This window comes from Lipotes vexillifer, unplaced genomic scaffold (genome assembly GCF_000442215.2).
Source record: "Lipotes vexillifer unplaced genomic scaffold, Lipotes_vexillifer_v1.1 scaffold236, whole genome shotgun sequence".
Lineage (NCBI taxonomy): Eukaryota > Metazoa > Chordata > Mammalia > Artiodactyla > Lipotidae > Lipotes > Lipotes vexillifer.
In genome coordinates, this window is record NW_006773295.1 from 609,807 (window position 1) to 636,017 (window position 26,211).

A 26,211-nucleotide genomic window follows, 5' to 3' on the forward strand; every position below is an offset into this window, starting at 1 on the left:
GGCTTTCTCTAGTTGCGACGAGTGGGGGCTACCCTTCGCTGCGGTGTGTGGGCTTCTCATTGCGGTGGCTTCTCTTTGTTGCAGAGCATGGGCTCTGGGCTCGCGGGCTCAGTAGTTGTGGCGCAGGAGCTTAGTTGTTCCATGGCATGTGGGATCTTCCCAGACCAGGGATCGAACCCATGTCCCCTGCATTGGTAGACGGATTCTTAACCACTGCACCACCAGGGAAGTCCCACTTTAAAAAAAAAAAAAAAAAAATTTATTTATTTATGCTGTGCCCGGTCTTAGTTGCTGTGTGTGGGATCTTCGTTGTGGCATGTGGACTTCTTGGTTGCCGCATGCATGCGGGACCTAGTTCCCCGATCAGGTATCAAACCTAGGCCCCCTGCATTGGGAGCGTGGAGTCTTACCCACTGGACCACCAGGGAAGTCCCTCTTCCTTCACTTTTTTTTTTTTTTTTAATTTTTTTTTTTAACTTCTTGCTATTTTTTTTTTTTTTGGCCTTATTGCAAAAGCAGTGCATATTCATAAAAAAAAATACAAATAGTGCAAGAGAATAAACAATAGGCTGCTTCCCACTGGCTATCTACCTTACGTTTGTTAGTATATATATGTCCATGTCTCTCTCTCGCCCTAACACACCTCACCCTTCCCCCTCCCCATATCCTCAAGTCTGTTCTCCAGTAGGTCTCTGTCTTTATTCCTGTTTTACCCCTAGGTTCTTCATAACATTTTTTTTTCTTAAATTCCATATATATGTGTTAGCATACGGTATTTGTCCTTCTCTTTCTGACTTACTTCACTCTGTATGACAGACTCTAGATCTATCCACCTCATTACAAATAGCTCAATTTCGTTTCTTTTTATGGCTGAGTAATATTCCATTGTATATATGTGCCACATCTTCTTTATCCATTCATCCGACGACGGGCACTTAGGTTGTTTCCATCTCCGGGCTATTGTAAATAGAGCTGCAATGAACATTTTGGTACATGACTCTTTCTGAATTCTGGTTTCCTCAGGGTATATACCTAGTAGTGGGATTGCTGGGTCATATGGTAGTTCTATTTGTAGTTTTTTAAGGAACCTCCATACTGTTCTCCATAGTGGCTGAACCAATTCACATTCCCACCAGCAGTGCAAGAGTGTTCCCTTTTCTCCACACCCTCTCCAGCATTTATTGTTTCTAGATTTTTTGATGATGGCCATTCTGACTGGTGTGAGATGATATCTCATTGTAGTTTTGATTTGCATTTCTCTAATGATTAATGATGTTGAGCATTCTTTCATGTGTTTGTTGGCAGTCTGTATATCTTCTTTGGAGAAATGTCTATTTAGGTCTTCTGCCCATTTTTGGATTGGGTTGTTTATTTTTTTGTTATTGAGCTGCATGAGCTGCCTGTAAATTTTAGAGATTAATCCTTTGTCAGTTGATTCATTTGCAAATATTTTCTCCCATTCTGAGGGCTGTCTTTTGGTCTTGTTTATGGTTTCCTTTGCTGTGCAAAAGCTTTGAAGTTTCATTAGGTCCCATTTGTTTATTTTTGTTTTTATCTCCATTACTCTAGGAGATGGGTCAAGAAGGATCTTGCTGTGATTTATGTCATAGAGTGTTCTGCCTATGTTTTCCTCTAAGAGTTTGATAGTTTCTGGCCTTACATTTAGGTCTTTAATCCATTTTGAGCTTATTTTTGTGTATGGTGTTAGGGAGTGATCTAATCTAATACTTAGGGTCAAGAGCTGGTTGAGATGAGCAGCAAACACAGAAGATGCTCGGGAAGGCAGGTGCTACAAATGGAGAAAAACCTACAGGCATTTATCGAGCAAAATCCTCTTATATGTTAGAAAACTTTAACATCATCCCATTCCAAACTCCTTTTCTTCAAAGTTATTAATAAGAAAAAGGCACACTGTCTCCTCAGCTAAATGTATTAAAGTAATATTGAAGTTAAGAGAATGGACTTTAGGGTCATCCAGACCTGGAATTTTTTCCTTTATTAACAGCTTGACCTTATGAAAGTCAATTTCCTAATCTGTAAAATGGGGATATAAGACCTGGAATTCTTAATTCAATGCATATCTAAGTCAGTGCATGCTATGTGGCAGATGCTGAATTCGATGATGAAGATGCAGCAGTGATGAAGACAGGCAGGAACAAATAGACAATAACTGAGCAAATAAATACATGAGATAATTCATGTGAATTTATTCTGAAGGAGTAAATGAGACAAGTACAATGGAGGAAATTAAAAAGTTACTTCAGTAGCGAGTAACTGAAGTATGGTGGTAGGGGGTAAGTAGAGATGATTCTTTAGGGAAGGAGGCATCTGAGCTCAAATCTAAATGAGCAGAAGTTATGCCAGGAGGGAGATGGGAGGAAAGGGGTCCCAGGCACAGCTGTTGTGAGGAGCAACTGAGTAAATGCCAAGCACTTGGTGATAGGCAACCACTCAATACACAGCTGCTGTTCTTATGACCTCATCCCCTTTAACGACTCTCAGCTCCTTCTGTTCAAACAAGGAGAAGCTGGCCAAGCCATAGATCAGAGGGTTTAAAACTATATACACTACCAAATGTAAGGTAGATAGCTAGTGGGAAGCAGCCACATAGCACAGGGATATCAGCTCGGTGCTTTGTGACCGCCTGGAGGGGTGGGATAGGGAGGGTGGGAGGGAGGGAGATGCAAGAGGGAAGAGATATGGGAACATGTGTATATGTCTAACTGATTCACTTGGTTATAAAGCAGAAACTAACACACCATTGTAAAGCAATTATACCCCAATAAAGATGTTAAAAAAAACAACAACTATATACATGAAAAGTAAAGGCCCCCAAGAGAGATTCAGGTTCTGGCATCATCGTTAGATTCCATAGTTCTGAATCATGCATCCAAGTCAGCAAGTCAGGTAGAAGCACTAACCCAGACTCACTCCTGTTGCCAATACAACTTCGTCCCCAACAGCGACTCTGCGTAGAACGACTTTAACTCCTCCAACCCATAATCCCACCACTGGAAACCTGAAACTGGGAAAAGTCTCTTAATTTGATTTAATTGATATACATATGTTGTACTGGAGTTTCTCATTATTCCCAGCTGGTTTCTCTTTGGCATTGTGTGCCTCTCATCAAATTGTAAGGGGCTTTGGATTAATGAGAGTGGGTGGTCAAGTAGAAACAGGCAGAAATGTAAACAGAAAGCTTCTGGTTACATGATTAAACTGCTAACTTGTTTATGCAAGTTCAAAAACACATTTTAGGTATTTAAGGGTTGGTTGTTCAAAACCTTGCCATGACTCTTGGGACAGTTCCATAAATTGACAGCCATCGGTAAGATTCTTCCAACCCTTACTATGTGCCACAAGTTGTGCTGAGAACTTCAAATGCACTAGTTTATTTAATACTCCCAGCATGCCTATGAAGTGGTTTCCTTTTATATTTAGTCCCTTTACAGATTAGAAAGCTGAGGTTCAAACAGCTAGTAAAATGACAGGGCTAGGATTTAAATATTTAAATCCAGATCTGATCCTGCTCCCCAACCCCACCCCAAGTCCTTGCTTTTTTATCCACTTAGTGGTTAGTCTCCCTAAACCAGAGGAAATACCTCTAAGGGATGCCATTCTATTCATTAGGGCACCTCCGCCCTAGAGGTAAATCCCCACCAAGAAACTCCCACACAGGAAAGACTGCCTCGTCTGAGCAAGAAGCCCCACCCTGGACACACACCACCGGGATCAGCACTCCCAAATCCACCTGGAGGGCCCCCCACCTCCTTAAATGAGGTCTGCATTGCCCAGCAGGGAGACCCCACTCTTGGGGATAATCTCTTAATTCATAAGGAAACCCTCTCCCATTTCTGAGGACCTCTGACACCCCCACTCCCATATTTCAGAGGAGGTCCGTCTGCATAATTTGCATGGCCCAATGCAATATGAAAATGTGGCGTCCCTTGTTTAAAAAAAAAAACGAATTTCAACAATGAGACAGCAGAGCATTAAACCAAATCCTGGGGCTCCTCTTCTGCGACTGCACTGATCACTTGCCCACGAAGCCAGCCCTGCTTAAGAGATACCCTTATAGTGAAGCGATTGGCTACCTCAGTCAGAAAGGGTAAATCCTTCCGACCTGGGATGGGAGGAAGGGACGTGGGATACCCAACTTCCAAAGACAATACTTATTCGAGAACACACTCTGGGGACAACCTCCGTAAATTTGGAATCACTTCTCTTGACCTGGGCAGAAGCTTCCTTCGCACCTCTCTAGCCGCTGGGCGGTCCTCGCGACCCCACCCCAGCACCACCTTCGGGGTGTTTGGCCTCATCTCGTGCGGCCCATTGCCGGGGCAACCGACGCCGAGAGCGGTGCATTGTGGTCTGCAACAAAATGCAGGAGAAAGATCCTGAGGGAACCATTGAGTCCGTGGGCCAATGGGAGAGTTCTGGGGGCTGTGTCAAGCCAATAGGGACGTTCGGTGGGGGGCGGGGCCGGCGGGAGCAGGGCGGGGCTTAGGTACTAGGCGGCGGCGGGTGGCGTGGGGCTCCATAGATGCGCCACGGCTTTAGTAGGGACCGTTCCTCTCGACGGGTCTGAGCCTCGCCAGCCCCTCCCCCAGGAGACCGTTGCAGTCGGCCAGCCCCTGCTCTTTGGTGAGAGACTCGGGGGGGTTCCACTATCTGGCTTCGTCCCCTGCCGGACTTATCCCACCGTTCGGTCCGCGCGGCCCGCGCTTCCTGAGAAGTGGGGTGGGGGGTCGTCCCGGGGTGGCGTGGGGCGGGCGGAGCGGGCCGGGGAAGCTGGCGCCTCACAGGCGCAGCCCATACCCCAACTCCTCACCCTTTGCCCGGGCCTCGCCCCCCAGGTAACCATGTGTGACCGAAAGGCCGTGATCAAAAATGCCGATATGTCGGAGGAGATGCAACAGGACTCGGTGGAGTGTGCTACTCAGGCATTGGAGAAGTATAATATAGAGAAGGACATTGCGGCCCATATCAAGAAGGTGAGGACAGGGCGCGGGCGTGGGGTTTCGGGCAGTTTGCGCTCAGCTGGGGCGAGTCACAACTTAGTCCCTTCTCCTCGACCCTGCGTCCCTCGAGCAATGGCAGAGATACTTGGGGGGCACGCAAAGGAGCGCGGGTGTAGAGGTTTCCAGAAAAGGACGCAAATGAATTTTGCGCTTCTCTTGAAGATCGGCCCCTCAGCGTTCGAAGTTTTTTTTTTTTAATTACCCAGCTCTACGGGGAAAGCGCCACCTAGTAACGGTTTCTAGGATCAGGCAGCAGCGGTTCCCCCCCTTCTGCATGATTGCTGCGCCCAGGATCCATCTGGGTGCTCGAGAGGGGTGTAGCTGCGTGGGTGTTTCCAGCAGGGCCGAAGGGAGATCTTGCCAGCCTTCAGTGGGGAGTCAGTCGGCAGTTGAGGGAAAGTGGGTGGTAGTGAGGGCTGGGTACTAGGTTGGGGGATTGGTAAATGGCAGTCTGTAGAAAGCTGGCAGGTCTGCCAACTTCTCGAGCTATGTTTTCTAGAAGGGAAGGAAGCTGGCAGCCTAAGCCGTGGGAGGGTTCTAGTCGAGAATGAGAAGATGAAAGACTTCAGATGGAGCAGAAATAAATACCTTTTTGACAGAGGCAGCAGCAGTGCCTTGGTCTAGTTTGTAAGAATTTTATTCCCCTTAATCTAAAAGACGTTCTTGCTGTGTACAATACAATAGTAGCCAAATTTTGCCTAACTCACCAGACTTGTAGTACTTTTATAGAGAAGGACTAGCTTTGGCCCCTGCCTAGAGCTACCCAGTGAAACCTAGAGCCTCTGGGGGTGGGGAAAATAGGGAAAAGTTGTTACTGCAGCTTGCTCTCCTTGAGGACCAGGTGGTAGATTAGCACTGTTAGGATAGATGTGGGAAGAAGGGCTATTGACAGTAAAGATAAAATTTGCCCAGGTAGCTGTCAGGTTCTGCTTCCAGCATTCTTTTTATAGGGACAGTGGAATGCCAAGTGTCTTGTCCGTTTAAATTTTGATCCACAGTGGTTTAGAAGCTCATTGAGGCTTTGTTCTTTTGGAAGTCTTTTGTTTCAATAATACTGAAATGAGTTATAATGGGGGTATTTTGGGCTAAATATTTACTATTTTTTTGGCTTTTGTAGGTGCATGTCGTACAGTAGGAGGATAGTTTAGTTCTGTTTAAAAACTAGAGGATAAACTAAAACTGATGTCACCTGCTGTTAATGAATAAGAATATTCTAGAAGTTATGAAGGTGTAATTGCCATAACAAAGCACTCTGTCTCTGAGGTTGCCCTTTCTGACTTTTACCTCCCCAGCCCCCATTCCCAGCTTAGCTCAGATTGCAAGTATGTTTGCATTAATGCACCATGTAGGCGATTTGGAGCTGAGGAACATTCTTTCATTCTAAGAATTTGCAGATGCTGACGTTCCTTCTTTCTGCTCTGCTTATCCAGGAGGCAAACTCTGACCTCTGGTTTAGCACTAAAATTCTGTGTTCTTTTTCTCCTCCCCTTCCCCCAGGAGTTTGACAAGAAATACAACCCCACCTGGCACTGCATCGTGGGGAGGAACTTCGGTAGTTATGTGACACATGAAACCAAACACTTCATCTACTTCTACCTGGGCCAAGTGGCCATCCTCCTGTTCAAATCTGGTTAAAAGCATGGACTGTGCCACACCCAGTGATCCATCCGAAAACAAGGACTGCAGCCTAAATTCCAAACACCAGAGACTGAAATCTTCAGCCTTGCCTAAGGGAACACCTCGATCTTTATTGTGTTGTTTTGTACAGAGCATTCTCTGTATTAGTTTGTTGTGGTTATAAAGCAATTAGCAAAACAGCTTACATTTGTATTTATTTTCTATTCCATACCTCTCTGTCCCATGTTTTTTCTCTTCAAATCCATTCCTTTAAAGAAATAAATGTGTTGGAGAAGTGTGCGTTAATAACGATTTGTTCAAATAATCTAGGGTTGAAGATGGCCTATTGTTTGATCTTGGGTAGTTTGGTGGGGGCGATTCCTTGAAGTTTCTGTGGGATATAATAGTCTAGACTATTCAACGCTCTTGAGTTTCATTCTTGCCCATCCTGCTACTGTTATGCATGGAAGAATACTACTCAGAAGTGCATGTTGAGAAATGCATGGCAGAGAAACTACTGAATTAACTCTTACTCCTAATCTGATGCTTTCCTTAAGTGCTCATTTTGTTAAAAGATACTGCTATAGAGTGTTCTGGGCCTTAGGCCTCAAGTGGTGATGAATGTATAGTAGTTCCATGGTTGTAAAATGGAAATAAGCTCATAAGAAAGTTGGGCTCTAGACTAATTTCCCCTCCCCTGCCTTGGCCAAAGTATATTCTAAAGATTAAAGGTGGTCTTAAAAGGGAAATCTTTTGAGGCAGCCCTCCATGTGATTCTAATAAAGTCTGCAGGAATTTAAACTTATAAGCCTGCTGTGCTGTGCTTTAACTAGCTGTGTTCACATGTGAATTGAAGCTTTCACTAAAAGATCCAATTAAAACTGGATAAGTAAATTTCATTAAAGGTTTTCTGCTATCAATTTTAGGAAGACAAATCTTTTCTATGAATAAAAGCGAATACGGCAGACTTGGCTTTTGTAGATAGGAAATATTCCAGAGGCTGAAACAACCCACGCCCATCCTGGGAAGCTGCAAGGAAGGTCCTGGCTTTTAAGTTCCCCTTTGTTTTCAGTGTTCACAGGAGATAAGCCTTTTTGTTTCAGACCTTGGATCTATGAGATACAATTAGGGTGTCTGAGCAGCCAGGCTAATGCTACACAGAGCGGGTGATAGATCTGAATTGACTGATGATTCCATCTTAAGAGCAGTATTAAGGTCTGTAACATCTTTGGGAGGTTGTTTTTCTTTACCAGAACTTGGGGTCTTAAAAGTTCTAGTGAAGTTGATCAATGTTAGGACTGAGAAAGCTTCAGGGTAGAGGGGCAAAAAATTGTTTTACTATTATGGCAATTCAAATGGGAGAAGTTTTTCCCCTGCTTTCTGCAGGAAAGGAGGAGGTACTGTGGAAAGGGACTGCAATTGCAGTGGTTTAGGTTTGTATTTATATGAACAGGCTGAGAATGTTCCTGTAATACATCTTTTTTCTACCTCCTTTTCCTCTTTTGTGACCTGGCTATATTTGAAGCCCAACAGGTGTTTGGCTTTCAAAGCTGCATCAATCTTGTCGATTTTAGCTCTACTTCCAGTCTCCAGCTGCCTTCAGGCCACAAACAGCTGGACAATGGGAGTTCTAATTTGATCAGGCCCATATCTATTGCCAGGAAGTGACAGCTTTTAACTTTTCTTGATTCAGATATGAGAATCACATTGCCACTGAGAGAGGACTGGGTTGATGACCTATGAAATTTTTTTTAGTACCTGCTCCTTGTTAATTTCAAAGGCACCAGCTGGCTGAAAACAAAACTTAAAAGTTTTTCTAAGGTTTAGCATTTTATCAATCATTCTTAGGTGCTATTCTTTGAGACAGGTGTATGTAGAGTGTTTTATCTGGAAGCTTTTCAGTGACAAGGGCACAATCTTGTGAGTGAAGGTCGTGACTCACGTGAAGGGGTAAATGACCCCTTCTGTGCTGGGGCAACAGGCAGCATATCTGAAGACTTATTAGTCTTGAACTAAGGTCTCCGCAATTCAACGGCCAGCCAACTCACAGGTTGATTTCTGCAATTTCTTACCAACCCTCCCCCACCCCCCAAAAAACCCCTTAAGTTTCATCTGCACTGAAAATATTTATGGTCTCATTTTTTTTTTTTTATGGTCTCATTTTAACATCAATGAGTGGACTGTATTAAGGAGACAAGAGCTCTGTCCAGCTCTTCTGAGTACTGGAGGGGGTTTGGCTAGACAAATAGTTATCAAATTTTTTTTCTTGGCCATAAGATCCTGACTTCAAACGTATCCTGACAAAGAAGCTCTCTTTGTAAGACGTGAAATCAGGTACATTTATTCTTTCAACAAGGATTTGTCAAGTTTCCTTCATGACAGGCACTGAGGACACAATAGTGGCTTTTGGTAGAAGAGGATTGAATAATGATGAAAGTGTATTTCTTTCACCTCCCTCAAGAAAAATATGACAAAACCCATGAAAATTGTAAACGCTTTTAGTGTTTCAGTGCACAATTCTAATTGTGATCCTTAGCCCTCTAATTTGGGCCTTGGCTTTTGGCCCCAGACTTAGTCCTAGGCTGAAAGATGGACTTGGGTACAGCTAGGAAGTTTTCTGGTTCAAATCATCATTGGGTTCTAATGATTCATTATCCCTCTGGAAGGCAGAGAAGCCACAAATACACTTCAAAACTGAGTTTTAGTGCTGGTTTTCCTTAACCACATACTACAGAGCCAAGAAAGATTAGTAGGAGTTAAGCAAAAAGTACAGACCAAATACCTCTGGGAGAAGGCCTGAAGCAGCCCCAAAGGAAAGCTGCAATAAAGTGACAGAAGCTTGTTTCTTTCACTTTGAGACTGGTCACATCAGAACATGAGTCCAAGGCGCACAGCCTTAAGAGGAGATGTTGTGCTGGTCTCACTAACCACATTATCCTTCGGCTCCAGCCTTTTGACAGGATGTGACTGGTTCACACTCCAGGATCTTAAAAGAGTTACAGTTTGAAGCCAGAATGAATGGCTACAATGCCTGATGTTAGATTTTCATAAGTCACCTTCTGAAAACCTGCATCTTCTATCATTTCCTTGAACTCCTCCTAAAACACAAAGAAGGATACAACAAAAATCGCCTGGATTTCAACTGTAGGGCCTTTGTTGCAAGCTATAGAAGTTTTTTACCTGAGATGGGAACTGTCGGATACTTTCTACAAGGTACTGATAGGACTTCCAATCTCCTGCAATGACCTCTCCCAGGACAGGAATGACCTGGAAGCTATATACGTCATAGAGCCTAAACAAAAAGGCAAAAGATTAAGATTAGAACATGACCATTAATAAGCAAGAAGGTCTAAGCCTGGGATTATAAACTCAAATGCCTATAAGGGTCAAGCAAGTACCTGAAATAAGTGAAGTGGGCCAGGTGCAAGAGCCTAGGGAGTAGTGAGGGTGTGGTGACAGGCACAGTTAGGAAGTACCAGAAAAGTGGAGAAAGGGCAGTTATTACTCAGCTCTGACTATTGCCATGTGGGAATATGGGTTTAACCAGGGTTGCCATATATCTGATTTCTCAAGTGAAGCTGGAAATCTAGATTTTTATGTAAAATTTCTTGATTTTAAAATATGGACATCTAAGTCAATTTTTAAAATACCATGAGTCAAACAAAATACATATGTGGGCCCACTTGAGTCTCTGGTTACTGGTTTGAGACCCTTCTGCCCTAGGTGTTGTCATTCAGACCTCAGAGGTGGCACTGTCCCTCAGGGACTCTGGGACACTGAACTATGAGGTTCATGCTTGTAGCTTACTGGCTATTTTCTTTCCGCTTTGGGATGGGAAACCCTTGGCTAGATGATGAAAATCAAGCCCTGTTAACAATACCAACCTGGATACGAGTGGATTGTTTACTTGGCTGAACTCCAGACAGAGAAACCGTCCTCCTGGCTTCAGGACCCGATGGGCTTCCTGGAGCGCCTGAGCAAGACACGAACAACAGAACACACTCGTCAGCAGCCCTCATTCAGCTCTGGGAGGCTGAGGCGGCGTCAGCTTCTATGGGCATTATAAAAGTGATTTCCCACAGATCCTGTGTTCACTCTCAGCTGGGAAGCTGTAACAGCAGAAATAACCCACAGTCTCCTAAACTTTTTGGGCATTCTGCTGCCCGTGACTAGAGAAGGTTACTTGGAGTAATGTAAACTGATTCAGATTGGTACAACCCCCGACAGGCGGCAATTTTTGAATTACTTCTCAAAATCACAATGGATATTCCTTTTTGATCCAGCAATTTTACTTCAAATAATCTATCTTACAGGAATGTTTCTATTGTGGAAACGACATGGGTTATTCATTATGGCACGATCTGAACAGCACCAAGATTAGAAGCATCTTAACCATTAATGAGAGACTGGCTAAATTATGGAATATATACACAAAGGGAATCTATGCAGCTATTAAAAAAAGGAAGAGCCAGTGTTCTTTATGTGCTGACATGCAAAAGGCTGCAGGGATATATATATATATATATATATTTTTTTGTTGTTGTGGTACGCGGACCTCTCACTGCTGTGGCCTCTCCCGCCGCAGAGCACAGGCTCCGGACGCGCAGGCTCAGCGGCCATGGCTCACGGGCCCAGCCGCTCCATGGCAAGTGGGATCCTCCTGGACTGGGGCACGAACCCGTGTCCCCTGCATCGGCAGGCAGACTCTCAACCACTGCGCTACCAGGGAAGCCCTGCAGGGATATTTTTAAGGGAAAAAAAGGCAATGGGCAAAATGTTTCATATGCTAATATTTGTATAAAAAAAGAAAGAAAATAGATACACTTAATATGCACAAGACATCTTTGCAAATCTACATTAAGAAATTGGTGACTGCAGGGGAGGAGGCACTGAATGGCTGGGACACAAGGTGAAGACTTTTACTGATATATCCGTTTGTGCCTTTTGAACTTTGAATCTACTAAAATTTATTATTATTTTTCTAATTTAAAAGGAATAATAAACTGGCTACAGACATAGGACAGGTCATAAAAATGAAGCTAAAATACACCATAAAGGATGTCCCACCCAAAGCAGGCAACTGGAGTCCACATTACAGAAATGAAACTGGGTGCCTTGCTTACCATCTTCAAATGTTTGGACAGAATGTTCAAGCAGAAATAAAGAAGAGCTGCATCAGATTAAGAGCTGAACATTCCCTACTTCCTAGAGAGGAACCATGAATCTAGCTACCTTCTGCCAAAATAGCATTTGAGTGCCTTTTTCTCTGTCAGCCTTGGAAATCCCTCTGATCTGCAGTGTCAGAGTCAGGTGGCTTCACAAGCAAGAGGAAGCAGATGAAATGAGAGAGCAAGACTGACAGTCTCAAAAATGTAAATACCGGGATTTCTCTGGTGGTCCAGTGGTTAAGAATCTGCCTTCCAATGCAGGGGATGTGGGTTTGATCCCTGGTTGGGGAACTAAGATCCCACAGGCCGCAGGGCAACTAAGACCACGCACTCTAGAGCCTGTGCACCACAACTAGAGAGAAGCCCGTCGCCGCAACTAAGACCTGATGCGGCCAAATAAATAATTTTTTTTTTTTAAAGATGTAAATACCAACCCAAGCAACAAAGGCTTCTGTGGGGATCTGCTCTGTGTTTTTTTTTTAATTTTGTGGTCAGGAAAATTGGCAATTTAAAGGATTAAGACCTCTAAGCCTGAAACATTCAACTCAGGAGCTGAGCCCAGAGAAGAATCTCTCCCTTTCCTCATTCACTGTGGAGCCACTCCAAGAGAACCAATATCCCGAGTCACGCAAGCGGATGCAGCCATTCATTACCCGATCAATGTGTGTGACATTCCGGATCCCAAAGGCAATGGTGTAAACATCAAATTTGTCATCATCAAAGGGCAGTTCTTCAGCGTCTCCCAATACCCAAGCAAGTCCTGAAAGAGAAAAGCAGTTCTGGCCTCAGTCTGGACAACTGTCTCCTCTGCACCCAGTGAACTGTCAAACCTGAGGAGGGGGTCATGGGAAACCCTGAATTTTCAGTAGGCCGGACAGAACTGTGGGTACCGTGGACACCCTGTTTGCAGCTGGCTTGTGAAGTGGGGGCAGTCCTGTGACAATTAGCCCTTAAACCTGTGGAATCTGACGCTAACTCTGGGTAATTAGTGTCAGAACTGAACTGAATTGTTGGACAGCTGGTTGACACTGGAGAACTGGAGAGCTGTTTGGTGCTGGGCAAACATCACAAGTGTAGTATCTGAAGTGGTGTCAGAAAATACACACCTGCCTTCTCCAGTGGATTCCTGGCCACCGTCTTCACGGTGTCCTCCAGTCCTGAGAATGTGAAGCTGGCGCCCTTGAAGTTTAGCAGGAAGTCCCCCCAAGGTTCTCAGAGTAGACACTGGTTACTTAGTTATGCCTTACCCTTAAGCAACTTTTATCCAACTAGGTGTTTTGTGTAAAGCACTGTGGTTAAGAGCCCAGGTCCTGGGGTTGCCTGTGTTCCAATTCCAGCTTCCCCATTTATTAGCCATATAATCTTTAATAAACTACTTTGTTTCCTCATCTGTAAAATGGAGTCAATAATAGTACCTACTTCAGACAGTCATTGGAAGTATTCTAAGTACGTAATTTAGTATAATTATATTGGTTCTACTGGAGTCATAGAGAAGCAAAGTGTCTTGACTGCAAGCCTGGTCATGAATTCAGAAAACACCCAAGGGAGCTCCCCATCAGGGTAGCTATGTCCTCTGAGGATCTTGATTTGGCTTTAATATTATTCAACTTGCAGTGAATCAGACATAAAGTATGATATAGGGACTTCCCTGGTGGTGTAGTGGTTAAGAATCCGCCTGCCAATGCATGGGACAAGGTTCAAGCCCTGGTCTGGGAAGATCCCACATGCCACAGAGCCACTAAGCCTGTGCACCACAACTACTGAGCCTGTGCTCTAGAGCCCATGAACCACAACTACTGAAGCCCGTGCGCCTAGAGCCCGTGTTCCACAACAAGAGAAACCACCGCAATGAGAAGCCCATGCACTGCAATGAAGAGTAGCCGACGCTCGCCGCAACTAGAGAAAGCCTGCGCACAGCAACAAAGACCCAATGCAGCCATAAATAAATAAGTACATTTAAAATAAAACACTTGGCTTCCTTAAATAAATAAATAAATAAAATAAAAGCACTGTCACGTTCGGTGTCTCAATGGAACTTAAAAAAAAAAAAGTATGATATAGAAGGAAGGCACTATAGGGGAAGGTAAATGGAAATAACCCTCCTGGAAAGCATGCCAGCAGTATTTAACAAGAGCCTTAGTAATAAGTATATCCTTTGACCCAGCTATTTGAATTTTAGGAGGAGGACATTAATGACATCATCATCAAAGCTACTGCTTACTAAGCCCATGATGGCAGGGTCTGTGTTATCACTTTACATACATTATCTTCTCACATCCTCATACCGACTCTGAGACAGCCGTACTATCATCTTCCTGTTTCAGGTGAACACAATTGAGTATCAGAAAGATTGAAGTAGCTTGCCTAGGGTCACACAGATGGATTAGAACTCAGTACGTTTTACTCCAGAGCCTGTGTTTTTAACAGTTATGGGATAGTACCTCCTACTGTGAGAAGGGTTATTATTTTCTACGTTTTATAGATAAGGTAATTGAGATCTAGAGAGCCTAAACACTTGTCCAAATATATAGTCAGTAAAAAGAAAATAATGATGCATGCAAAAATTTACAAATAAGGATGTAACAACATTGTGCTACGTGCAAAAACATCAGAAAAAAATGAAAGATCAACTAGTTATGTAAATTGGTTATGCAAATCATAAAACATCCATAAGATGGAATATCATAAAAAATGATTTTAAGGAAATTTTTTTTTTGGCCGCACCATGCGGCTTGTGGGATATTAGTTCCTTGACCATGGATCGAACCTGAGCCCTCAGCAGTTAGAGTGTGGAGTCCTAATCACTGGACCGCCAGGGAATTCCCAGGAGTTTTTAATAACATGGGAAAATCTCATGATACAATGCTGAATTAAATAAAGCGGAATACTAAATTATATACATAAGATGTTCTCAATTTTATACAAAGAAAATGATTAGGAAAAAGCTAGGAAGGAAATATATTGAGGGTCATCTCTGGATGCTGAAACTCCGGTTAATATTTACTTCTTAATACCTTTTCAAATTTTTGATTTCTAATATCCAAAATTTTCCCAATTATATCACTTTTATAAACCATCAAATAATCTTTTTAAGGTTCCTGCCCTCCAAGCTTCCATTTTGGGAGGAAGTGCTGCATGTAAGTAAAACACATAATAGTACTACACACAAAAATGCCTTTACACATTAATTTTTTAAACTATTAAATCATTTCTAGGATCTTCCTACTTAGTTTCAAATTATTTTGCATGATATTTTTTGCAAAGGCATTATTACTGGAGATTGATAAAGCAAGGAGGAAAGATAAAACCATACTATGCAGCATGTAATGATTCCTACGCAGGTGGATTTCTTGGCTGTTAGGAGAGCCTGAAGAGCAAGCTGTGCTATGGAAGAGATGATTCAAGAGGTGGAACATTACCCATCATTTCCATCTTTGTTCTCCGGTCTTCGTGGCTAAGCACCAGAGAGAAGGGAAACACGTTTCTCAGTAGGAGTAAGAACACGGTGCCTTTGTCTAGAAACACTAGTGATTGTCAGCCTTCTGATCAGTGTTGATGGTTAACAAAAGAGTCCTTCATTTGGGGGGCCAAGTGGGCTGCAGTTCGTCTAGGCAGCTCATTTTGCGGGTGGGAGGAGGAGGAGGAAGCAGAATTGAGCTAAAATAACCATAGACACTCATGGTGGGGGTGGGGGAGGGGAGAAGTGCTGACACGGACCCAAGGGACTTGGCTTCCTTTGCTGTGCACCACTGCCTCTCACGGGGGCTGCCTACAGTGCTCGGCCAGTGTGGAAGAGGGCAGAGCAGCGGCTCTGAAGAGCTGGGTAAACATGCTGCAGCTGCCAGATCAGTACTTCTACTGTGGCATAAAACTGGGGGCAAAAGTATTTCAAAATATGAAAACAAACAGAAAGCCAAATGCAAAATGTATATCTTTAAGCTAGAGCAGAAACTGTCTATTTGGAGGCTGCAACAGGTTCCTGGAGATACCCAGGCATTCTCCCATTGGCTGTTGAGAGAACTGTGCTAGGGAAATTTTAGGAGTACTATTTACGGGTGATTCTTCAACTGCATCAGTTGGGCCCTCTGAGAAACCCACGATGAAATAGAGGTAGGAGGGCAAAAGGGTTTTTTTTCTATTTTGGGGGCAGGGGGTGAGAGGAGACACCTGGGAAAAATAAAAAGGAGAGGAAGCAAGGCTGTGTGGGATAAGCCGTTAGACCTATGATGGAATATTACTCAGCCATAAAAAGAAACGAAATTGAGTTATTTGCAGTGAGGTGGATGGACCTAGAGTCTGTCACACAGAGTGAAGTAAGTCAGAAAGAGAAAAACAAATGCCGTATGCTAACGCATATATTTGGAATCAGAAAAAAAAAAGGTACTGATGAACCTAGTAGCAGGGCAGGAATAAAGACGCAGACGTAGAGAATGGACTTGAGGACACAGCGGGTGAGGGGCGAAGTGAGAGTAGCATCGACATACATATACACAACCAAATGTAAGAGAGATAGCTAGTGGGAAGCAGCAGCATAGCACAGGGAGGTCAGCTCAGTGCTTTGCGATGACCTAGAGGGGTGGGATAGGGAGGGTGGGTGGGAGCCTCAAGAGGGAATATGGGGATGTATGTGTGTATATGGCTGATTCACTTTGTTGTACAATAGAAATTAACACGGTATTGTGAAGCAATTATATTCCAATAAAAATGTATTAAAAAAAAAATCACAAACACCCCCCCTCCCCCCAAAAACAAAGCCATTAGACCTGGGTGAAGATCTGAGAAAGTCTCAGCCTACCCAGTGGCGGGGTTGGGGTGGAGGTGCTCTGGAGCAAAGACTGCCTGTAAAAAGAGCCCCACGTGGGAAATGTCCAGGCCCCAGGAGCCCTGGTTTGAAAGCTGAAGCAGAGCTTAGTTTTGGGAGGGGGATGAAATGGCTCAAGAACAGGGAATGGGGGTCACTGGGGAGCTGCTGGGAATTAAAAGCCAAACTTGTCTCAGTGTCCAAGAGCTGAGATCCAAAGAGTCAGCCCCCATTCCGGATCTGCCATTTAAATTGTGTTAGCTGAAGCAGATACTTAACCTCTTTGGGTTTGGGTTATCTCCCCTGTCACATGTGGCTGATAATCTAACTCCCTGGGTTGCTGAAATAATGTACATAACAGCACACATGCTGAACGCAGCCACACAAATTATCTTCCACTCCTACTTATCTGTAAGTTTTTGAAACCTGGAAAGAAAGCACTTCAGCATTGTACATATTCCATCTTATTTTATAAACATATAAACATCTCCTCTGGGTACACTTTCTGCAGGACTTACCAGCTTTGTATCCTTGAGCATGGGCTTTCTGTTTTCCAATCTTTAGCATCTCCTTGTTGATGTCGCAGACCATGACATGAGAACCGTCCAAAGAATCCTCTTCATTCTGGTACTTTTTGGCAATTTCTTCCCAGGATAAATTTTGTTGGGCCCTTAATTGCCTCTTCTCCTTTCTCTGATGCTGTGCCTGAACATAATTAAGGAACCGGAATGCAATGTCACCTGTGGGAAGCCAACAGGAGGAAAGATCAAACACAAACACAAACAAAAACCCAGCATTTCTTAAACCCAAAAGGAGCAACAAAGGTACAGGGGTTCAGGAGTGTACGAAAATTGAAGTTTGTACTTATCTCAACAGTAACTGTTTTTTAATTTTAATGTAATTTATTTATTTATTTTTGGCTGCGTTGGGTCTTCCTGGCTGTGCACTGGCTTTCTCTAGTTGTGGCAAACGGGGGCTACTCTTCACTGTGGTGCACAGGCTTCTCATTGCGGTGGCTCCTCTTGTTGCGGAGCACGGGCTCTAGGTGTGCGGGCTTCAGTAGTTGTGGCTCGTGGGCTCTAGAACGCAGGCTCAGTAGCTGTGGTGCACGGGCTTAGTTGTTCCACGGCACATGGGATCTTCGGGGACCAGGGCTTGAACCCATGTCCCCTGCATTGGCAGGCGAATTCTTAACCACTGCGCCACCAGGGAAGCCCAGTAACTTTTTTTTTTAACAGTAAATTTCTAACGTCTAAGATTCTTTAAAAAACCTGGACTTCCCTGGTGGCTCAGTGGTTAAGAATCCGCCTGCCAATGCAGGGTACAAGGGTTCAAGCCCTGCTCCAGGATGATTCCACATGCCACAGAGCAACTAAGCCCGTGCACCACAGCTACTGAGGCCACGTGCCACAACTACTGAAGCCCGTGCTCCACAACAAGAGAAGCCACCGCAGTGAGAAGCCCGCACACCACAACGAAGAGTAGTCCCCACTTGCCGCAACTAGAGAAAGCCTGCGTGCAGCAATGAAGACCCAAAGCAGCCAAAAATAAATAAATTAATTAATTAAAAAAAAAAGCCTCGGGCTTCCCTGGTGGTGCAGTGGTTGGGGGTCCACCTGCTGATGCAGGGGACACAGGTTCGTGTCCCGGTCTGGGAAGATCCCACATGCCGTGGAGCAGCTGGGCCCGTGAGCCATGGCCGCTGAGCCTGCACGTCCGGAGCCTGTGCTCCGCAGCGGGAGAGGCCACAGCAGTGAGAGGCCTGTGTACCGCAAAAAAAAAAAAAAAAAAAACTTTAAAAAATTGCATATGTAATGCATGGACACATTCTTACTATAAGACTCAATACCTAAACATGTAGAATAAAACATGAAAGTTGCATTCTCTGTCCACACTCTCCAGACATAACAAGTGATAAGAGCTTAGTGTGCAGCCTTCTAGTCTTTTTCTAATAATTTTTATGACAGTAACATAAAGGTACAGTCACAAGCAACAGTTCCCTGCCACACCACTTCCTACTGTGGGTTCAGTACCCCACAGACCATCCTTCCCAACTCCTTTAACTGTTTATTCTGTTGGTTACAGCTCCTTCTTTATTTACCAGCTACTTCTTTACTCACCCCCATCTCTGCTTGCTTTTATCCTCCCAATATATTTTATCACTTTTCATAATTCCTCACAGATATCTTTGTAACCTAGAATAATAAACTAATCAATATTTTATTTTTTTATTTTAATTTTTTCATTGAAGTATAGTTGATTTACAATGTTTCAGGTGTACAGCAGTGGTTCAGTTTTACATATATATACATTTCTTTTTCTTTTTCAGATTCTTTTCCATTATAGGTTATTACAAGATATTGAATACAGTTCCCTGTGCTATACAGTAGGTCCTTGTTGTTTATTTTATATATAATAGTATACATCTGTTAATCCCAATTCCAAATTTATCCCTCCACCCCAGTATTTTATTTCTTATTCCACCAACTACAGACAGTATCTCTTGACTCCCTTCAGCGTTCCATCATATATATATATTTTTATCCTGTCAAGCCTGATAACATTTTATTTGTTCTATGGCTGTCTTCTGTGCTTTGTTGATGGTTTGAGTCTAAAAGCTGAAAATCAAGTGTGTACATTATTGTGACCAGGTAAATATTGTTCGGGCAAAGCCAGTGCTTTCCGGGATCACATTTCCCTTTTTATAATGTGGTTTCCTTGTCTTTGTTTTTTTCTTACACTGTAAGAAATATATCCTTAAGTTTTTCCATTTTCTCCATCCAATTCGGTATTCTCTAGTCACTTTCCTATATATTTAAATATAATTATATGTACTCATATAAAACAACTTAAAAACATAAATGGGGGTCATATTATATGCATTGTATACAACTTTTCTTTTTCTTCCCACTTAATATGTCCTTGAGACCATTCCATTGGTATTTATAGGCTTTCCTCATTCTTTTAAATAGCTACCTAATATTTTATAGTATTGATGTATCTTAATTTAAAGCCATTTCTGTTTTAAAAAAATATATTTATTTATTTATTTTTTGACTGTGTTGGGTCTTTGTTGCTGTGTGTGGGCTTTTCTCTTTCGTTGTGGCGAACGGGGTTTACTCTTCATTGCGGTGCACAGGCTTCTCATTGCGGTGGCTTCTCTTGTTGCGGAGCATGGGCTCTAGGCTCGCGGGCTTCATTATTGTGGCACGTGGGCTCAGTAGTTGTGGCACGCAGGCTCAGTAGTTGTGGCTTGCAGGTTCTAGAGCGCAGGCTTAGTAGTTGTGGCGCACAGGCTTAGTTGCTCCGCGGCATGTGGGATCTTCCCAGACCAGGGATCAAACCCGTGCCCCCTGCACTGGCAGGCAGATTCTTAACCATTGCGCCACCAGGGAAGTCCCTAAAGCCATTTCTTTATTGAGGTAGAAATAGGTTATTTCCAATTTTTCACTATGACTAAAAATTATGCAGTGAGCATATTTGTAGCTCTACTTTTTCAATGTCTTTTTAAATATATGGGATTACTTTTCAATTGCATTTTCTAAATGGGCAGTTGCCAGCATGTGGTAATGTTACTGGCTGGGGTACATTGGAGATGGAAGCAGCTCTGACTGACCCCCTTCTGTAGCTATCTCTCTGTGCAAGTTTTTGTTTTTGTTTTTGTTTTCAGACTAGATGTCTAGAATTGGAACTGTGGGATCCTAGACTGTAAGCATTTTAGATTTTGATAGATTCTGCTAAATTGTCCTCCACCTTACTGCCCTCTGTGCTTCCTTTTGGGTAGAGGGCCACACCAACAAAGCCACACATAAACATGTTTCAAACATGGACATTATTCTACTGTAATTTATCATTATACATTATCCTATTAGTATAGATTATGACATTATTACATTATATTACACATTATGACATTTTTCTCTCCAAATGCCTAGTGTGCACCAAATAACAAAGGACCATGCACAAATAAATGAGCTTTTGATATCTGATATCATAGTAGACTAGGCAGAAAAGTCTGCCTAGAAAGCTTACATAACATGATAAAAGCTCTCCCCCTTCCCCACACCAAAGAAAGAGGGAAAGTGGGATAAAGATTAAATAGAAGGTAAAACGGTTGTTTAGATGGGGAAATGCCACTGGAGTTAAAAATTGGTCGTTTTACTTTGTAATCCTCTGAATTTTAGAAAAGTGACAGGCACAAAGCTGATATTCTGTGCTTTTGACTGACATTCAGTTAAAAAGGAAAGAATAAATCTTTCTGAGAAGTGTACTGATTTTCAATTACTATCTTCAGGCTAATGGTAGGTGAGCTAGCTCATTCCAACAAGAGACACTAATTTTTTTAAACTATTTTATTTTTATTTTTTACTTATTTTGGCCACACTGCAAGGCTGCGGGGTCTCAGTTCCCCGACCAGGGATCTAACCTGTGCCCCCTGCAGTGGAAGTGCAGAGTCTTAACCACTGGACCACCAGGGAAGTCCCAAGAGACACTAATTTTTATAAAAGGAGCCTAGTGGTACCCCAGCATACAGAACTGTTACCTGTGCCTCCAGCAACATCCAGCAGCTGGGTCCCCGGAAACGGGCGCATCTTCCAGAGCAGCAAATCCTTCCAAACACGGTGGATACCAAGACTCATCATATCATTCATCACATCATACTTCTTGGCCACACTTTCAAACACCTGATAGACTTGAGAGAAATACAACATGATTGGACTATTCATAAGATTAACCTGGAAAAGTCCTAAGTGAAAGAGGAGAAAGCTTTCCCCCCCATGAAATTAACTGTCTGCAAGGTGGAGCCAAGTCATAACGCTTGATGCCCAAATCTTCACCTTAACTTACCCCTTCTAAAAAAGGCTTAAATTACATCACGTAAGAAAGAAGTCAACCTCTTTTCTGTTATCTTAGTTAGCTTTACCTAGAGCCATTACCTTGTAATAATGTCATGTACGTACTTAAGTACTAAATAGGTTTCTGTTTTTCTTTTTTTTTTTTTTTTTTCCCACGCGGCTTGGCTTGCAGGATCTTAGTTCCCTGACCAGGGATAGAACCCGCGCCCTCAGCAGTGAAAGTGCTGTGTCCTAACCACTGGACCGTCAGGGAATTCCCCAGTTTCTGTTTCTTAGAGGAAGGGGCGGGGAGGGGGTTGGAATGTTTCTAATATTATTATAATAAAAGACAACAAAATCCATTAGAAAGACACGACAAGTGGATGGGAAGACTTCAGTTCATCTCTGCCAGCATCACTGAGAAAAACCTCATGTACAATTTGGTGGGCAGATGGATGGCAGGATGTGAATCAGGGCCAAGTCACACTGTAGAGGGTCCTCATGACCCAACATAGGATTAAGGCAGAATGTGGAATCTGGGCTAGCTGAAGAGTTAAGGAATTTATTATCCAATACACTTTAAAGTACAGGCTACATTTAACTTCTTTGCACCTCAATTTCTGCCCATGAGATGAGAATATCAGCGCCAGCCCACTACCTGCCTGCCGTAAGGCTGAATTAGGTAATGAAGGGGAGACACGTTGAGTTCCTCAGATAAAATGTGCTGCTTAGACCCAAAACATTACTGTCCTCTGCTGAATCAGCAGACTATAGAGCCCCCTCGTTTAACTCAATCTTGAATGTCTATTCTCAACCTTGGGATCCTATAAGCTTGCTCTTTGCTTTTGAACATCTTTTGGGGTACTCAGAGGGACACTAAGGCTCAACCCACTAAGTATAAGCCCTTCTTGCTTTGCATGGTTCTAATATACAAGAATTTCAGTTACTGTGGTTTAGTTCAATAAACCTCTAGCAACATCATTCAAATACAGCGGTATATTAACCGTGACTAATTACATAAAGTACAAATTTTGCTAGTAGTTCTTCAGTACACAAATCATACATAAAAACAGATATGCATCATGATCAGAAGCCAATAATGTCACTTCTCTCACAGTTTGTAGCTGGTTGGTCACTACACATCAGTTATTCAGTTCACATGCAGACAGCAAAGCATGTAGTTGTGTTATCTTCTTATCTCAGCTGTAAATCTCTGGGGCATTTTACAAAATTAGATAACTGAAAGAGGAAACTGGCCAATGAAAATGAAAGTGCAACAAAATAATGAAAAGTGATAACCCTGGAAATGAAATTTGAATACGTCAGTGGAGTTACAGGAGGAACATGACCATGGGAATGTTGATACTGCTGCACCTCGAGAGGTTTTAGATATGCAGCCAGAGGAACTTTGGGAAAATGAACTTATGGATGTAAATGAGAATGTGGTTGTGACGGAAAGGTTGAAGATGTCCCAGAGGAAATGATGCCAGCAAAAAATTTCACATTAAAGGAATTCTTGGAGATATTTCATGACATTGAAAGTGAAAGGATAAAATGTTAGAAGCTGACTGAACCTTTAGAAAGAAGTATGGCCGTTTGCTGAGGCATGGAGAAGGTGCTCACTCCCTACTGTAAATTATATGACAAAAAGGATGCAAACACTGTTTAAACTACTCGTGGTAAATTTTTTACAAAGGACTAAAACAACTTAATTCTCAATCTTTCTAATTTTTTTATTAGATTTTAATTTAATTTAAAATTTTAACTTTAAACAATTAAAAATTCTAATTGTATTAATTAAATCTAATTTTAAATGACAGTGTGCTAAATAAATATCAACTTTACTATTTTTTCATTTCCTTATACATTTATAACTGACATTAAGAGAGTTTTTGATGTTTGATAATTTTTAAAGGTCCTGCAACAATCGCAATTTTCCCCATTGATCTTTAAGATCATTGTCATGATTTCAGCTTGCATGGACATTTTCACTGTCCTGCATCATTGTGCAGAGATTGCCTGTACTTCAATCTTGGGTCCCAATCTGGAAGTCATATTTAGCTTAGTGGGTAACTCTTCCCCCCGTCATTGTGTGAAATGTTTATACACTGTAAAGCACAATACAGAGGTTAAGCATTATTATTATTTGGGAAGCAACCCATGTATATTCAAATTCCAGCTATGCCACTTATTAGCAGTTTATTCATCTATACAAACAGCATAAGAGTTCCTACCTCATACGCTTGTATTTATAAGAATTAATGTAAAATATTTTTAAAAGGTTTCAGGGCCTCAATAAAAGTTTGCTATCGTTTTACTTGGCTCCATTTATTTCACTCCACAATTAGTTATCAAGCTCCCAATGTGCATCAGGTGCTGAGGATACAGACGTGAATGAGCCACCATCCTAGCTTTCTGGGGATTCACAGTGAAATAAATGTTAATTTAAATTCAGTATTCAAAGAGTTACAGGGGCTTCCCTGGTGGCGCAGTGGTTGAGAGTCCGCCTGCCGATGCAGGGGATACGGGGTCGTGCCCCGGGCCGGGAAGATCCCACATGCCGCGGAGCGGCTGGGCCCGTGAGCCATGGCCGCTGAGCCTGCGCGTCTGGAACCTGTGCTCCGCAACGGGAGAGGCCACAACAGTGAGAGGCCCGCGTTCCGCAAAAAACAAAACAAAACAATCAAAGAGTTACAGTAGAGCTATATATAATATTTAGTTAAGATTCAGGTGAGAGGTAATACAACGTGCTAGTCTATAAGAGGATGGAAATTCAGTTGTAGGCTCTTTCTCTTATTTCCTGGGTGAACATAGGCCAAGTTAAGGAACCTCTCAGAGTCTCACCTTATCCATCTGTAATATGGGCATAATACCTTTCCCATTACAAATGGTACAGTTGGAGTTTTAAAAAAGTTCTTTTCCTTTCCCATGCTTATGGTGAACACAAAAAACTGCTCAACAATATCTAACATTTACTGAGCAATTATGAAGTGCCTGGCATTATTCAAAATTCTTCAGTGTATGAAGTAATCTAATCTTCACAAGAACTCTATGAAAAAAGTTACTATTATTCCTATCGGGCAAATTTGGAAGCTGAGGCACACAGTAAATAGTTTCCTTCTTTCTTTGTATAAAAGATGGCTTATCCCTTTAGCAAGAGATTAAGAACATGGGCTCTGTAGTCGGACCAAACTGGGCTGGAATACTAGTTCCACCACTCACTAGCTATGTTAAACTGGGCAAGTTTTTGCTTAACCTTTAAGCCTCAATTTCCTCTTACGTAACATGGGATAGCAATATTCATCATCGGGAAGTTGAAATGAGAATTGTAAACAAGGTCTGCACACTGCCTGGCACATCATAAACGCTCAACTGATGGGGTTTTGTGATAATTACTTAAAAAGAGGTAGCGTCTCAGTTTGGCAGGGTTAGGCTGTGGCTACTCCTTGGAGGTCAGGACTTCAGAAGATAAAGAAGATAATGCATCAGAGCCGACAGGACGTTAAATCAACCCTTAATATGGGCTGAAGAAACTAGATCGCAGACGGTCAGATTCCCCGCCCCCCACCCTCTCACCCTTTTCACCTTTGCCCCCCTTCTCCTCTTCCGACACAGTCTCAAACCCGAAGTGCGTTTCGGTTGCCCGCTTCTCTTGGGACAAGGGCCGCGCACCCAGCGGGCCCCTGGGCCAGGAGCTACGAAGCCCGGGAAGCCTGCAGCTCGGCAACACCCGCGACCACCCACGGCAGCAGAAGCTCCATAAAACCCAGCTCCTGGGGGCCGCCATCTTGACAGTCGCGTGACCGCCGCCAGACAGGATGTCGCGTTGCCTCACTAGACAGCTGACGGCGGCCGGCCAGAGACATTATTAGCTGAAGGCGTCCTGAAACCTGATATTAAGGAGTTTTGCAGGATCCCTGGGATGCTTATAGAATTCACCAGGAATGAGCGGACCCTAGGGAGAACCCCCAATCACCTCTCAGAGGCCACGTCTCTGCATCTTGCCAACCTGTAGTACTAACTTCCAAGATATTGAGTAACTTGTTTTCTGGTGCAGAAGAGGGCAAACGGAGGTACAGTGTGGTAAAAGGCTAATATTACAGGTTCAATTCTCGCAATCCTTGGCGTGCATAAAGAATCACTTGTCATGATCTTAAAGTGCACATTTCCGGGCCCCAAATACCAGAGATTTGGGATCAGTAAATCTGATATGGATACTGAGAATCTATTTGACCAAACTTCTCTGGTGATTTCTATGAGAGGGATTCGCAGACCAGTCTTGAGAAACATATGCTAGACTACTCTGAATAATAAACATAGGAAAGATTGTTCGTTGGTCTTTCCATTTTATGGACCTAGGAAGTTCATAGATGGGAAGGAAAGCTCTGGCATCTATTTAGTAAGTCGCCAGAAAACACCACTCAGCCTCCCTCTCCTGCTATCACAAAGCTACATTTCTAGCTCCAACTGGTATAGAATGAGTGCTTTCCTTCAACCCCAGATTTTCCCATTCTTTTCTATGGTAAGGGTAACATAGAGCATCTTGCGCAAAAGAGGATGGAGGTGGTGAGTTTTATTTGGATTTCTGTATGTTTCTGCTTTAATTTTCTTTAAAGTATGTTTCCTGTAAATGTTTCACAAGGAGAAAGTGCCAAGGACCCTAAGAAACTACTTTGAAAAGGAAAAATCTCTTCTTGGCTTAACATAGCCTGACAGATGGACACCTACTGCTTTATTTTGGAAGAACTACACTGGGATTTCTCTCTTTC

At 42.9% G+C, this 26,211-nt stretch overlaps 2 protein-coding genes and 1 non-coding gene across 5 annotated transcripts; 1 reads left to right on the forward strand and 2 right to left on the reverse strand.

Moving 5' to 3' along the window:
* The first annotated feature begins 4,484 nt into the window (after positions 1-4,484).
* DYNLL1 (dynein light chain LC8-type 1) lies at positions 4,485-6,944 on the forward strand. 2 transcript variants are annotated; one of them, XM_007448189.1, is made up of 3 exons: positions 4,485-4,644; positions 4,857-4,994; positions 6,519-6,944. In XM_007448189.1, exons 2-3 carry the CDS (start codon positions 4,863-4,865, stop codon positions 6,654-6,656), a joined length of 270 nt encoding a protein of 89 aa, XP_007448251.1. In that variant the 5' UTR covers positions 4,485-4,644; positions 4,857-4,862; the 3' UTR covers positions 6,657-6,944. The 2 variants fall into 2 exon arrangements, with proteins under 2 accessions (XP_007448251.1, XP_007448252.1); XM_007448190.1 differs by lacking the exon at positions 4,485-4,644 and having other exon boundaries at positions 4,845-4,994; positions 6,519-6,937.
* A 2,177-nt stretch (positions 6,945-9,121) lies between these two features.
* On the reverse strand, positions 9,122-25,265 carry COQ5 (coenzyme Q5, methyltransferase). 2 transcript variants are annotated; one of them, XM_007448191.1, is made up of 7 exons: positions 25,028-25,265; positions 21,151-21,300; positions 17,126-17,347; positions 12,460-12,566; positions 10,523-10,611; positions 9,819-9,930; positions 9,122-9,736 (listed from the first exon to the last, which is right to left on the reverse strand). In XM_007448191.1, exons 1-7 carry the CDS (start codon positions 25,227-25,229, stop codon positions 9,635-9,637), a joined length of 984 nt encoding a protein of 327 aa, XP_007448253.1. In that variant the 5' UTR covers positions 25,230-25,265; the 3' UTR covers positions 9,122-9,634. The 2 variants fall into 2 exon arrangements, with proteins under 2 accessions (XP_007448253.1, XP_007448254.1); XM_007448192.1 differs by lacking the exon at positions 17,126-17,347 and having other exon boundaries at positions 9,424-9,736; positions 25,028-25,240.
* TRNAG-UCC (transfer RNA glycine (anticodon UCC)) lies at positions 21,013-21,085 on the reverse strand. The gene has a single exon. It is a non-coding gene; the product is annotated as a tRNA-Gly (tRNA).
* Positions 25,266-26,211: the final 946 nt, after the last annotated feature.

Bases quoted from the DNA above. Each gene is read 5' to 3' on its own strand.
- DYNLL1 (XM_007448189.1), top strand. From the start codon at position 4,863: ATGTGTGACCGAAAGGCCGTGATCAAAAATGCCGATATGTCGGAGGAG. The intron at 4,995-6,518 runs GTGAGGACAGGG...CCCTTCCCCCAG, and splicing joins TTGCGGCCCATATCAAGAAG to GAGTTTGACAAGAAATACAA.
- COQ5 (XM_007448191.1), bottom strand. From the start codon at position 25,229: ATGGCGGCCCCCAGGAGCTGGGTTTTATGGAGCTTCTGCTGCCGTGGG. The intron at 12,567-17,125 runs GTAAGTCCTGCA...TTTCTCTTTCAG, and splicing joins TGCTCAAGGATACAAAGCTG to GACTTGCTTGGGTATTGGGA. The intron at 9,931-10,522 runs GTTGGTATTGTT...CTTTTTGTTTAG, and splicing joins AACAATCCACTCGTATCCAG to GCTCTATGACGTATATAGCT.